The 14,821-nt window shown below is 41.2% G+C and overlaps 1 protein-coding gene across 3 annotated transcripts in view; it reads right to left on the bottom strand.

Annotated features, from left to right (window-relative positions):
* Positions 1 to 14,821, bottom strand: part of SRGAP1 (SLIT-ROBO Rho GTPase activating protein 1) — a 262,921-nt gene that overhangs the window by 20,644 nt on the left and 227,456 nt on the right. For 2 of the 3 annotated variants that reach the window (XM_079773738.1, XM_079773739.1), the window contains exons 16-17: positions 4,152 to 4,257; positions 1,155 to 1,379 (exon numbers count right to left, since the gene is read on the bottom strand). In XM_079773738.1, the coding sequence (XP_079629864.1) occupies positions 1,155 to 1,379; positions 4,152 to 4,257 (331 nt within the window). Of the gene's footprint in view, positions 1 to 1,154; positions 1,380 to 4,151; positions 4,258 to 14,821 lie in introns of those variants that run through there. The other variant, XR_013813628.1, reaches the window with a different exon arrangement.

The raw sequence follows: 14,821 nt of genomic DNA, 5'->3' as shown, positions 1-14,821 counted from the left end.
ATGTAGGGGCTCAAGGAATCAAGCTACTTTTATTGATCATATACAATCTCCTAGAAGCTGGGACTCATATATCAAATTATGAACATAAACCATTTAGGGTGTTCTACCATTGGTATTATTCAATTGACTATATCTCCCTCATTTTCACTGCTTGAAAGGTGTCTATACTGCCATATTAAAAAACTGTTAGCCCAACAGCATGGGTATTACCAGAGGGAAAGGGGGGTAGGGGGAGGTAGAAGAGTATATCGGGAGGATTAAATGGTGATGAAAGGAGATCTGACTTCGGGTGGTAAATACACAATGCAATATACAAATGATGCATGATAGAATTGTAAACTTGAAACTTATTGATTTTTAATAACCAATGTCATCCCAATAAACTCAAGTAAAAATAAGTAAAATAAAAAAATTTATTATTCCAACAATATATTAATGTAAATAATTTGCTCAAAATAACCACTACTATAGTTAGTTAGGATAATATTAAGTAAGAATGGCCCTGGCCAGTGTGCCTCAGTTGGTTGGATGTCATCCTGTGCACCAAAAGGGTGCTGGTTCGATTCCTGGTCAGGCACATGACCAGGTTGCGGCCCTGGTCCCTGGTTGGGTGTGTATAGAAGGCAACTGATTGATGTTTCGCTCTCACATCAATGTTTCTCTCTCTCCCTCTTCCTTCCTCTCTCTCTAAAGTCAATAAAAATATATTAAAAAAAATAAGAATGAAAAAACATTTGGTTGATAAAGCTCCCTTTAAAAATGAGAATTTTGAAACCACTTTATATAGAATTAAAACTATTTCAGAATGAAAATAAAATCTGTCCATTCAAACAGTTATCTTTTCTTGCTGTACTAGTAAAAATTAATATAGTTCTATATAATATCAAAACCATTTTTCTCTACAAAAGCCACGATAGGGTGGATGTATCTAAAAAGATGTCATCCTTGGGGAAAAGGGATGACTTTCTATAATAAGAAGCCAGGGTTGTCATGGGTCTTGCCATTCTAATTTATCTCAAGTGTTCCTACTGCTGCTTCTTTTTTGTTAGTTGGAAGCATTGGCAATTTATGGTCAATTCTTTTTCTTAAAAAGTTGATTCCTATTCTTCCATAACTTTTCCAGGGGAAGAAGGACTAAACGTTTTTTAACTTACCAGTAGTCGTCTCCAGCCATACATTTCTCATAAACAGGGCCGTCCAGCTCTTTAGCATCTGGGAAAATAGTCTCATGGTGGATGATGATGGTTTTGATAATTTCATTCACATGAGCCTGGCAGGACACTTGATCCTGTATTTCTGGGACGGGCATCAATGTTGGGCCAAAGCAAATGGCCAGGTTATAAGGGTCCATCATGTTCTCATCACTGTATTGTGAAAGACTTTGAAAGGAAGCAAGGAAGGAGTTATAAAAGAAACAAGGGGGGGGGGGGGAGAAGATGAATGTTTAATAAGATATTCCATATTCTGAAAATAGGAATCTAAAATATTTTCTTTGGTTTTTATTATTAGATGAAAATGATATTCCATCCTAATTTAAGTTGGCTCAGCAAACGCTAAAGAAAGTAGAGTGACTTATAACCCTTCAACTAGATAAAAATTGAAAGGGGGAATGTAAGTCCCCTTAGTTAAGAGGCATTTTTCAAAGCCACAAGGGAGTCAAGATAATCTCTTCTACAATGGAAACTGGAATCAAGTAAGTGAGTTTCATTTGCAAACACTGTGGTCAGGCTGTAAATGCTGCTCACGTAAATCTGGGAAGGACAGTAGCAATCTCCATAAAGCTTTATGGATATTTTTTAAATTGTCCTCCCACTACTCAAAAACATCTCAGATTTCAGTTTTCTCCTATAAATCTTGAGGAAAGCCCCGAGGAAAACAAAGCACCTAATTCTCTGTAACCACTGAAAGAAAGCAAACAACGCCACCCCTGTAATTTGCTTTTGGGTAAGACTACCAACACTGGGTGAAGAAAAGGGGAAAAGAATCCTCAATTCTCTCATTCCACTGAAAGCTGGGAAACTACACACTTCGGGGAGGCTTCCGGTTGTCTGGCACTAGTTTCTAAATTTCATCCAATGGATATCTGTACGCTATTTTTCCACAGAGGACCCCAAATAAGCCAGCTCTTTATTGCTGCGCCTCTACCACAGGAGCAAGGTACCGACTGTTCCAGGGAGAGCCTAGAGATGCTATCTTTCCGTGTATAAAATGTCCATCTTGAAAGGAAATGTAAAATCCAGGTGAACAGATGACAAATGGAAGGAGAAAGAAGATACTCAACTACCTTTGTGAGATGGTGACAGACACAAAGAAACGGAGAAACCACATGACATGATACTTTACCCTCTTTTGGAAATAAGATAGCCTAGAAAGTAGAAAACACAAAAGCATAATTTCCTCAGCTAACATATGCCTTTCCCTTCTGCCATTCCTCAAACATACAATCTCAAAAAAAAGAAAGTTCACAGTAACAGCCATGATCATGTTACAGATCGTCTTGAAAATGGATGCCGGAAGGAGAAGTGAGAGTCAGAGTAAGAATCGTCTAATTTTCGAAAGACACACTTAAGCTCCATGGGCAGGGCCACAGTTAATCGTCCTGGGTCTTTAATTCAGTGCAGGCTTGAAAAGCAAAAACTTGATATAAAAGTGTTATTTTTCCATGTTTTGATTTTACAATTTCAAAAGAATAGGTAGATTCTCTTTTCAGAATTCCTGTCCCAAGAATCCCACCCTAGAGGCTGGGCCTTGTCTCTGCAGGAAGGCGGGTGCAGGGACAGAAATGCCGGAAGCAATGCCCGCTGCCTGACTCGTGGCACATGTGCCATTCTGTTGAGATACATGAGTCAGATTCAGGTTTTGAGAACTTCCTTGATTCACAGCCTACTTTCCTAGCTTGTTGTGGTTTATTGGTTCAGACGTATCAGAAGAATTTGGTCAGGACCCCATGGAAAGGATCGGCAGGAACGCAGAACACTCCACATTCATCGGAGCACATGCAATTAAAGGTGAAAATGCAAGCCTTCAGATTTACAACTGCCTGGTGACTAGGCCTAATATGAAAAACATTTTTTTTTAAAATTTCAGTGACAGTTTACACACAATATTATATTAATTTCAGGTGTACAACATGGTGATTAGACTGAGTAGGCCTATTTAAATGTAAAAATTTATGGCATCTATTTAACCTAAACATAGCCTATACCCATACTGCTTATTTCTAGTGGTGACTCCTGTACAAATGGGTTCCTATTGTCACTGGTGGCTGTTTTAGTTCCATTCTGTTTGGTTCCCTGCCAGCATTTCCCTATTGCGTGATACTTGGTTTCTAGGCTCAACCTGAATGGGTATGATTTCAGGAATAGTCAACAGGGTTGTAAAAAATCCCCATGGCTTGTGAGAACTTAAAACCTCCAGTGAAACAGAGAAGAGGAAATTTCCCAATTTTAAGAAGGGAGAACCCATGCCAGAATGAGGAGGCAATTCCCCAAGTCACCTCCCCCTGGATTTCTTTGTTTCTAATCACTCAACTCAAACACTGAATAACAAGAGGATTCTTCCATATGACTTAGGGAAGATGTTCTTATAATGGAGCTCAGGTAGCAGGAAGCAACACACTAAAAATCAAGTTGCTTAAATTAAAAGAGTACAAGTTTCATTGAAAACAATGCATTGATTTTTAAGACTTCTATTACATTTTTAAAAAGAGGTTTTAGAAATATCTTTTGCTTGACAAGGTCTCATTATATTGAATTTGCAGAAATTCCTTTTTGGATCTGTGTGTAAGACTCATCTATAATTCCCCTCCTTCCTCGACTACCACATTAAAAAAATCACAGAAAATTTTCTGCAATGAGCAGGTGGTTTATACCATTTTGACAAAAACATTCATGACATCACTGAAAAGTGTTCTTTTTAGTGCTATTTGTATATTTTTGCATTTACGACCATAGTTTCTGCATCTTTCATCTATCATACAACGACCTTGATCTGCTGAGGGAAAATGTACCTTCAGTCTATCCTCAATCACGTTTGACTGCTGATAAATGAAACCCAATGTACATTTTACAGAATCCAGAAACAAAGGCAGCATTCAGAGCTGTGCCAATAGAATTAAGATGGGCATCTTGGCAGGGCACTAGGGTACTTACTGATTGAGGAAGGCAAAGAGGTACCTCATCACTATGAGGACCGACCGGGGCAAGGTCAGGAGGAGTTTGCGGATGTGAAGCGCCCTCTCATAGAGATTATCTACTCCTGTAGAAAGAAGAGGACACGGTCAGGATCCTTTCTCTCGCCACAATGAAAGCAGAACTCACTTCACATCCGGACATATGCAGTCCCTTGCCCTTGGGTGAGATGTAGTCATAACCAATACAGTGCATAAGCAACCACCCTGAGTGTCACCCCATTTCTGAAGGCTGCTACTCCGACCCAAAACTGTTTCCCCTGGTTTTCACGGTCTTGGCCTTGAGCAACTTGGAGTCTTCTAGATTTAAGAAATCGTTTTTCACTTGCTGCTATTGCTAGATTTTGCATCTGATATGGTTTCAATTCCTTTTTTGCTCCATGTTAAATAAAGTAGCTTTGGGGGACAGTCTCCTTCACCCCATTATTCATGAATCCCTCATATCTTTATTTGTCTGTAAATTACTATGATTCAGGCAATACCTTCCCCCCAAACCACCACAGTATTTTATTTATATGACTTTTACCTTGTATTATGTTATTTCATACATTTTTTAAACAAAATATTTTAGGAGAGCCTGCTAGGTTTCAAGCACCGAGTTAGACATTAGGAGTACACTAGTGATAGGATTCCTGCTCTCATAGAATTTACAGCCTGGTGTTTATAACCATTCATTTCCTTATCCTGCCTTCCCTGTACGATGGTGAGATATCTGAAGAGATGGGTACCTGGGATTTCCTAGTATCATTTTATCTCTTTCTAGGAATACAAATTGTCCAAAGCTTCTCAATACTAAAGTGCTTACGATCAGCAGCAAAATGGTTATTGTTAATAATCCATTATCTGCATAATGGTTCACATTTTAAACCACATTTTTCACATGCGTTATCTAATTTAATGTGGAAAACAATACTGTGGAGTGGGCATGGCATGTATTGTCATCCCCACTTAATGGATTAGGAAAATGAGAACTGGGTACATGGCTTAGCCAAGGTCAGCTGGCTGGAGGCATGGAGCTGGGATAGAACCTGTTCTATGTTTCATAAGTCTGGTTGTCTTTCTTGGATTTCAAAGTATCTTTATAAAGATGCTTTGAAGATACCCAATAAGCATACATTTGAGAAAAATATTTCAGTGTTTATTTCAAAAAATATTTTTAAAGCTTACTATCATTTCATATTACTGCATTTATTCTTAATTGGTCTTGAGATATTCATGTAGTCCACTTGAAAACCTCAGGCTTTAGCTTCTGACAGGACAGCGAACTGATTCTTCCCCCACCTGCCAGGTTTTTAACCTTTTCCCACCCACAGATGTGGTTATCCCCCAAGGATCTCTACTTGGTTCTCTTCCATGGCAACCTCGCCCCGTCTCAAGGTTAGGACCATGACTCTTATGAAGATGGTATCTTTGCTTCATTCTTCTCACTTGTGTGGGACATAAACCTTGTTGTTCCTACCCCCTGATTATCTCACTGAAAATTTCTTAGTTGAAAACTTTATTACTAACTTGGACCATTTAATACTCTCCTAATGCAATTTCCTATTCCAATTCTTTTAAACCAGTGGTTCTCAACCTTAACGTAGAATCACCTGGGGAGATTTTTAAAAATGCTGATGCCCAAGTCTTCCTGCAGCCAGGGCTGAGAAGCACTTCCTAATCACTCATGCCAAGCACAGATCCCTGGAACCTCGAGTGCTGACCCAGCTACTTTCCACTTATCAAACCACCAGGTTACCCAGGCATTCTATTTTCCTCTCTGCATGGCTGAAAAGGTGAGAAATGTATTAGAAATATTCTAATTTAACCACGGAGGAGTTCGCAAAACAATAAATAATTTATCTGGATCCTTGGGACAAATTACTTTCATTTCCATCTTTGAGTATGCCATAGCTGGAACCGTCGCTGTCTTCTTTTAGAAAATGGGATTTCAGAAACTCTAACCAGAAGGTAAGTAAAACATACTCATCCAATTAACATTCCTATAACATTTTAAAATTTTCAACATAAATCTATAATTAATAATAGTGTGATTTCAGTGATATTGAAATAAATGCACTTATATCCTACCTTTTCATTTGCAAAGTATTTCAAAATGAAGGGAAAAAAAATAACACTATGAACAGGTTAGGGGCACATCTATTAAATTTAAGTACTTTGTTTAATATACTTCCCAGACAATGATCTTGATTTTTTTTCCCAGAAAAGAGGGAATAAGAGGCTTTTAAAAAGTTATTAAACAGGTACATAAATTTACTGAGGCCACAAGAACTCAATAATTAAGTTAGCAACAATTCCAGTGTCCCAGTAGGATCATAACATGTCCCAGAGTGATCTGTTTGTCTTCCATGACAACTTCATGGACCACTTGGTAAACCCATATTGTACAGTGAGGAGATGAAATACCTACAGATGAAGTAATTTGCAACTCACTGAGAGTTTAATGGGGGATAATTTTGCACCTATAAATGCTATATACTTAGGTATAGCTAGATTATTGTTTCATATCCAAAATTAAATGGTTAAAAGGTTATTACCTGAAATAACTGATTATAAAAATAACTGCTGTTGCTCTTCTCAGTTAAAGATACAAAGACAATTAGCACTCCTGTATCTAGAAAGTCTATCTCAACATATAAGCAAAATCACTCAAAGGTGAGATTATATATAAATACGATGACCCATTCTTAAAAGTAAACACTGAAATTTACTAACATTTATTCCTTTGGTCATTAAAAATTGTGTGTGCAGAAATGATTTTACATTCATTTTTTTAAAAAATATATATTTTATTTATTTTTTTACAGAGAGGAAGAGAGAGGGATAGAGAGTTAGAAACATCGATGAGAGAGAAACATCGATCAGCTGCCTCTTGCACACCCCCTACTGGGGATGTGCCCGCAACCAAGGTACATGCCCTTGACCGGAATCGAACCTGGGACCCTTGAGTCCGCAGGCCGACGCTCCATCCACTGAGCCAAACCGGTTCCGGCTTGATTTTACATTCATGATTCAAACCCAAACACTCACAAAGTGTAACATATTTATGTAAATAATAAATAATAAAGATTAATTGTCCCATTAATGGTCCCCTGATTGGCAATAACCTCTGCTCATTTCCAGCCACACAAAGAGCCATGTAAGGGTCATAATAAAAACAAAATAACAACAATAAAAAACTTCTGCTGTTGTTTACTGAGGACCTGGGGATGTTTCAAGAGTTAAGTCTAGCCTGGCCAGCATGGCCCAGTGGTTGGGCATCGATCTGTGAACCAGGAGGTCATGGTTCCATTCCCAACCAGGAAACATGCCCGAGTTGTGGGCTCAATACCCAGTGGGGGGTGTGCTGGAGGCAGCCAATCAATGATTCTCTCTCGTCATTGATGTTTCTATCTCTTTCTCCCTCCTTCCTCTCTGAAACCAATAAAAAAATATTTTTTAAAAAAGAGTTAAGTCTACTGCTTCTCCAAGCTAATCCTTAGTGTATGGTTATAGTCAGCTATCAGTGAGAGAGATAGTTTTAGCAGCTGAAAGCTGGCTTTGAGGTTTTTCGAGGTAAAGAAAAGAAAGATAGAATACAAAAGGAACCACTCTTAATATATTATTTATCTTTAATCTTTGTCAAATCCCATAAGGTGCAAATAATTGTCAGGCTAGAAGAAGACACAGGTATTACTTCCAAGGAGCTTAATGTTAATTCAAGATTCTTTGGGTTCAATCTCTCAGTTCTAAACTTAGTTCCCTTACCCATAAAGACAGTTACAAATTTTATTTTAAAAAAATTAGGGTGCCCTAGTGTTTTGTCTCAGTGGATAGAGCATCGGCCTGCGGACTGAAGGGCCTCAGGTTCAATTCTGGTCAAGGGCACATGCCTGGGTTGCGGGCTCTATCCCCAGTGGGGGGCATGCAGGAGGCAGCCAATCAATGATTCGCTCTCATCATTGATATTTCTATCTCTCTCTCCCTCTCCCTTCCTCTCCGAAATTAATAAAAAATATTAAAAAAGAATAAGGCAAAAGATATTTACATACCAATTCCACAGCAGCATCCTAACTAAGAAAAGAGTAATATGCAAATTGACCATCACTCCAACACACAAGATGGCTGCCCCCATGTGAACACAAGATGGCCACCACAAGATAGCTGGCAGGGGAAGGCAGTTGTGGGTAATCAGGCCAGCAGGGGAGGGTAGTTGGGAGAAACCAGGCCTGCAAGGGAGGGCAGTTGGAGGTAATCAGGCCTGCAGGGGACGGCAGTTAGGGGTGACCAGGTCAGCAAAGGAGGGCAGTTGGGGGTGACCAGGCCTGCAGGGGAGTTAAGTTGGGGGGGATGAGGCCGGCAGAGGAGGGTAGTTGGGGGGGACCAGACCTGCAGGGGAAGGCAGTTTGGGGGGACCAGGCTGGCAGGGGAGGGCAGTTGGGAGGAACCAGGCTGGCAGGGGAGGGCAGTTGTGGGGGACCAGGCTGGCAGGGGAGGGCAGTTTGGGGGACCAGGCCAGCAGGGGAGGGCAGTTGGGGATGACTAGGCCTGCAGGGAAGGGCAGTTAGGGTTGACTGGGCCAGCAGGGCAGGGCAGTTGGGGGTGACCAGACCTGCATGGGAGGACAGTTAGGGGCGACCAGGTCGGCAGGGGAGAGCAGTTAGGGGTGGCCAGGCCAGCAGGGAGGGCAATTAGGGGCAATCGGGCTGACAGGGGAGCAGTTAGGTGTTGATCAGGCTGGCAGGCAGAAGCAGTTAGGGGCAATCAGGCAGGTAGGCAGGTGAGTTGTTGGGAACCAGCAGTCCTGGATTGTGAGAAGAATGTCCGACTGCCCATTTAGGCCCAATCCCACCAGGATCGGGCCTAAACGAGCAGTTGAACATCCCTTGAGGGGTCCTAGATTGGAGAGGGTGAAGGCTGGGCTGAGGGACACCCCCCCATGCATGAATTTCGTGCACCGGGCCTCTAGTCCTATATAATAAGAGTCTAATATGCTAAGTGTCCGGTCATCCATTCAACCAATCAAAGCGTAATATGCTAATAATATGCTAAGGCCGCTCAACCGCTCACTCTGATGTACACTGACCACCAGTGGGCAGACAGTTGACTGGCTGACCAGTTGCTATGATGTGCACTGACCACCAGGGGGCAGATGCTCTGACCGATAGGTTAGCTTGCTTCTGGGGTCTGGCTGATTGGGACTGAGCGAGATGGGCAGGACATGCCCTGGAGCCCTCCCGAGGTCCCTCCCCAGCTGGCCAAACTCCCACATCCCTCCCTGGCCCCGATCGTGCATCAGTGGGGTCCCTCGGCCTGACCTGCACCCTCTTGCAATCTGGGTCCTATTGGGGGACGTCGGAGAGCCGGTTTCGGCCTGATCCTGCAGGCCAGGCCGAGGGACCCCACTTGTGCATGAATTCATGCACTGGGCCTCTAGTCTATCTATATAAAATCCAAACGGTGGAACAATCGAACAACCTGTCACTATGACATGTGCTGACCACCAGGGGGCACATGCGGCACATGGAGGGTGTCAGCCGTGGCAGAATGGTGGAGCAGGTGAGCAGGGGTGCCAGACTAAGGCAGGGCACTGATCGCTGTCATCAGGGCGAGCCTCTGGTGTTCACTGAAAATTCTTTGCTCCCACACGCTGCGGTCCCATCCGGCGCTTGCACCTGCTGCTGGTGCCGGCTCCGCTCGCACCTGCTGCCGGCGCTGGCCCCAATCTCTTGGCACCGTCAGTGAGTGTGAGGGGTGGCTGCCGGCCCCAATTGCCCCACAGGGCTTCTCCACCTTCCCCTGCTCCTGAGGGGCGATCGGGGCCAGCACCACTGCCGGCAATCGCCCTGCTCGCACCCACAGCCAGTGCTGCCGCTCACACCCACTGCTGGCGCCCAGCGCCGGTCCAATTGCTTGGTGCCGTCAGCAGGTGTGAGCTGGTGCTGCTGGCCCTGATTGCCCGAGGGCTTCTCCACCCCCGCCTGCTCTTGAGGGGCGATCAGGGCAGCAGCCACTGCTCGCATCCATTGATGGTCCCCAGCCCCAATTGCTCCAAGCCATCAGCGGGTGCAAGTGGGGCCAGGCGGGGGCACGGAGGATGGGCTGAGACCTGCCCCTGTGCCCACTGCAGCCTCGTGGCCCACAGTTCCTTTCAAGGTGCACGAATTTGTGCACTGGGCCCCTAATTATTCATAATACCCAAGAGGTGGAAATAACCTATATGTTCATTCATGGACAAATGGTATAGACACTCAATAAAATATTCAGCCTTAAAAAAGAAACGGAATTCTGATATACACTATAAACTGGATAAACCTTAACCTTGAAGACATTATGCTAAGTGCAATAATCCAGAAATAAAGAGAAATATTGTATGATTTGACTTACATGAGGTATCTAGAATAGTTAAATTCATAGAGACAGAAAGCAGAATGGTGCCTGGCAGAGATTAGGGGAAGGGAGGAATGGGTAGTTATTGCTTACTGGGTACAACATTTCAGTCTGGGAAAATGAAAAAGTTCTGGAGATGAATGGTTTAATGCCCCTAAACTGTTCACTAAAAAATGGTTAAAACAGTAAATTTTTGCTATGTCTATTTTCTCTCTCTCTCTCTCTCTCTCTCTCTCTCTCTCTCTCTCTCTCTCACACACACACACACACACACACACACACACACACACACACACAGATCGGGAGGGGGTGCTGTGAGACGCAAATGAAAGATTTCAGGAGAGAAAAGCCACAGGAATGAAAAAAAAGTGACACCAAAAAGACTAGATGAAACGGAGTCAGGCATACATTCTCTGCAACTACAGTAAACATAAATCAAGGCACAGCAGAATTGCTAGCATTCCTGAAGTAGTAGCAAATCTATCTGTCCCAGAGGCCTCGGACAACGCTGGCTGTGAGCGGGACTCAGACATCACCTGACTGCTTGCTGAGCAGGCTTGCAGCGTGCATCCCACAGCAGTCCTGCTCCGTACAAATGACTCATTTACTCTCCTGAGTCCAGTTACTGGGTCAAAATTTATGGTTTGCTACGGACCCTCTGATTAATGTGCATTCCTCGCTGACTGTGAGTGTGGCAATTCAGTCTTTCATAATTTTAAGCTGCGTGAAGAGATGGATCTTTCCCCTAGAAAAGGTGTCAGTGAGGAAAACCAGTATTTCACTTGGATTTCTTTTATGCTGGGCTTTGTTTCCACAATTCAGATCTTATGTAATTAGGTAAAAGTGGCATTCTTCCAATCTTGGTCACATGCTCCAAGCTCCGCAGGCTAATTTATATTCTTTTTTCTAGCATGGCAAGGCTCCTACATCGAAATCCCAACTTCCCAGCCTAGGGGTTTGACAGCTCCATGTAAATTTGTGTGAAACATTCCCCACAAAGCACAGGCTACTTCAGAAAATGGCAAAAAGTTCAAACTAGTGTTATTTGAAATACCTGGTCTTCTGTGGCACTATTTGCAAAAGTATTGGTTTGTCAGAAAACAAAGAATAAATCACAAGATACAAATTAATCTTTAAGTATAAAGACAAAAAAGGAAACTGATGGCCACATTTAGAATGGTTTATTTAAGAGCCAGCACGCAAAGCTTTCTGAGCTCCATAGCCCATAAAGCAATATTCAAGGTGAACTGAACAGTCCCAGGGCAGTTAGGTTTAGTGTTAGGTTCTAATAATGTCTAGGAATTCATCAATTGTGTGTGTATAACAGTGATGTGTGTGAATAACAGGGAAATGAAAAAAACCCAGAGAGATAGTCTAGTACCGTGGTCGGCAAACTGCGGCTCATGAGCCACATGCGGCTCTTTGGCCCCTTGAGTGTGGCTCTTCCACAAAATACCACGGCCTGGGCGAGTCTGCTTTGAAGAAGTGGCGTTAGAAGAAGTTTAAGTTTAAAAAATTTGGCTCTCAAAAGAAATTTCAATTGTTGTACTGTTGGTATTTGGCTCTGTTGACTAATGAGTTTGCCGACCACTGGTCTAGTACATCTGGATGGATGTTAGCCTAGAGATGAGTTACCAGCGGCTCTTCTAGGCAGGAAAGGAAATGCTAGCGACTTCTCTCTAATTAACTATTAATAGATTGACTTCTGTGAATTAAGCCACTGTGTTCTTTCTTAGTTAAATAGTAGCACTGTAGAAATATACACAGAATGTTTCTCCTTCTGCTGAATTATCATATTAAGGTTCGTATGAAGAAACTGAGTCTTAGCCTAGGAAGCTTTACTTTTTCAGTTCAGATACTAAGCCTAGAAAATATTTTGGGGGATAAAAGAAAATTATTATAAGGCATCAAACAAATTTAAAGTTCAGAGAGAAAACAACCATGTTCGCAATAAAGCTGAAAGAATTTTTAGTAACAAAAACATACACTTCAAGACCAGGAAAAGAATTCAAAAGTTTTCATGAAACAATTAGAAATGAGCAAACTGATTTGTGCACTACAAGGCTCATCATAGTATTTTGTATAATTGCAAAATAACTGGAAACAATCTAAATTTCTAAAACTAAGGGATTTGTTAAAATAAATAAAAACCACTCCGTGGCCACTTAAATTTATATTTTAAAACATATTTACAGATATGAGAATATGTTAATGATATCATTAAATTTAAAAAGTGGTTTACAAAGAGCAAATATAGTATGATAAATTTAAAAAAAATATGTTTTCATTGGTTTTAGAGAGGGAGGAAGGGAGAGGGAATAGAAACATCAATGATGAGAATCATTGATCGGCTGCCTCCTGCATGCCCCCTACTGGGGATCGAGCCTGTAATCCGGGCATGTACCCTGACCAGGAATCGAACTGTGACTTCCTGGTTCATGGGTCGACGCTCAACCACTAAGCCATGCCAGCTAGGCAGTATGATAAAATTTTTAATTTCAGATTTCTTGAGATATAATTTATATATCATATAGTTCATACACTTAAAGTATACAATTCAATGGTTTTTAGTATATTCACAGTTGATTAATCATTACCTCAATCAATTTTAGAACCTTCAAAAAGAAATCTCACATCTATTAACAGCCACTTGATATGACACAACTTTTATTAAAAGTATGTGGTTGTGATATACCCATATAATGGAATATTATTTGGCAATAAAATAGAGTACTGATACATGCTACAACATGGAGGAACCTTAAGACATTATGCTAAGTGAATGAAGCCAGTCACAAAAGACCACATATTGTATAACTCCATTTCTAGGAAATGGCCAAAATAGGTAAATTTATAGATAGAAAGTAGTTGCCTACTTCTGAGGGTAGTGGTGGTTAGAAGTAAATGGGAAGTGTTTTCTAATTGGGGTTTCTTTTTGGAGTCATGAAAATGTTCTAAAATGGATTGTAGTGATGGGCGCATCATCTGTGAATATGCTAAAAACTATTGTATTGTATGATATGAGAATTATATCTTGAGAAGCTGCTTTTAAAAGTATATAGATATATATATATACAGAAAAAAATCTGGAATCCTCTAAAAAGGTGAATGTAGTTATCTTTGTGTAGAGGAATTCAGGTGATTTGTTTTTCTAGTTTATTTTCTAATATACCTACAGTGACCACATATTAATAGCACAATAAACATTTTTGTTTTTTAACGTACTGACTGGCTATTTGATAATTTCAATGAATTATTGTTATTTTTTAGGTATAATAATGGCATTGTGGCTAAGTTGTACATATAAAAATGAGAAAAGAATCTTCCTAGTCCAGAGATACATACAGGTGAAGTAATATGATGTCAGTGGGTGATGGAAGGGGTATAGGTGGGATAGTTTTACCTAAATGAAGGTTGTTAAATCTAGGTGACCATTTATACTGGGGCTCATTAGGTTGTTCTGTATCCTTTTGTAGATGTTTGAAATTCTGTATAATAAAAAAGTCAAAGAAAAGATAGATTCTGAACACAATGGACAGTATAGTTCTACTTTGGCTTTAAAAAAAGTTGAGTGTGCACAGGAACAGAAAGAGAGCTGAAGGAAATGCAACGAGGGGCCTACACACCGATGATTCTCTTTGGGTGGTGGCGTTCGGCATGGCAGTACTTTCCTCTTTGTGCTTTTGTGTGTTTTTCAAATATTCTACAATGACGACATTTGGTTTTGTGAAAGTTAAACAGTTACTCCCTAAAAATGTTTCCCCATGTCCAGAGCAGCCACCTAAATAATAACACATAATGTAAAATGGAATGCAAACGTTTGCTCTGGGCCCGCAGCCTGAGGCAGCCAGCAGAGGCCATGAATGGCTCTGGTAGCTCTTCTGAAGCCAGGCACTTGGACTTCTGCCCTGGAGCATCTCAGAGCCACAACTCACATTCTAGAAGCTGCCCAGACTGTGTGGGCACAATCTGGAGCATTCCCAAAACCATTCACAAAGTAGATGGTTTTTAAAAAAATCAACTTTTGGGTGAGAAACTGAGATACTACCAAGTTTGTCACTTCAAATTTACATTGCATTTGAGTTCACCAGGTTTCAGGTAAGCAATTAAAAAATTTTTTGCAGTGAATTGGAGAAAGAATAGTGCTCATTGATAAAAAAATTCTAAGACCAATTCTCTTACTACACATACTATATGCTTCCAAAGAATGTGGTATTTAGGGGCAAAAACGTGGCATAATGATAACTCACCATAAAAAAGCCT

The sequence above is a fragment of the Cnephaeus nilssonii genome (assembly GCF_951640355.1).
Source record: "Cnephaeus nilssonii genome assembly, chromosome: 6".
Lineage (NCBI taxonomy): Eukaryota > Metazoa > Chordata > Mammalia > Chiroptera > Vespertilionidae > Cnephaeus > Cnephaeus nilssonii.
The sequence above is the reverse complement of the archived record's forward strand: the minus strand, read 5'-3'. Positions and strand labels throughout refer to the sequence as shown.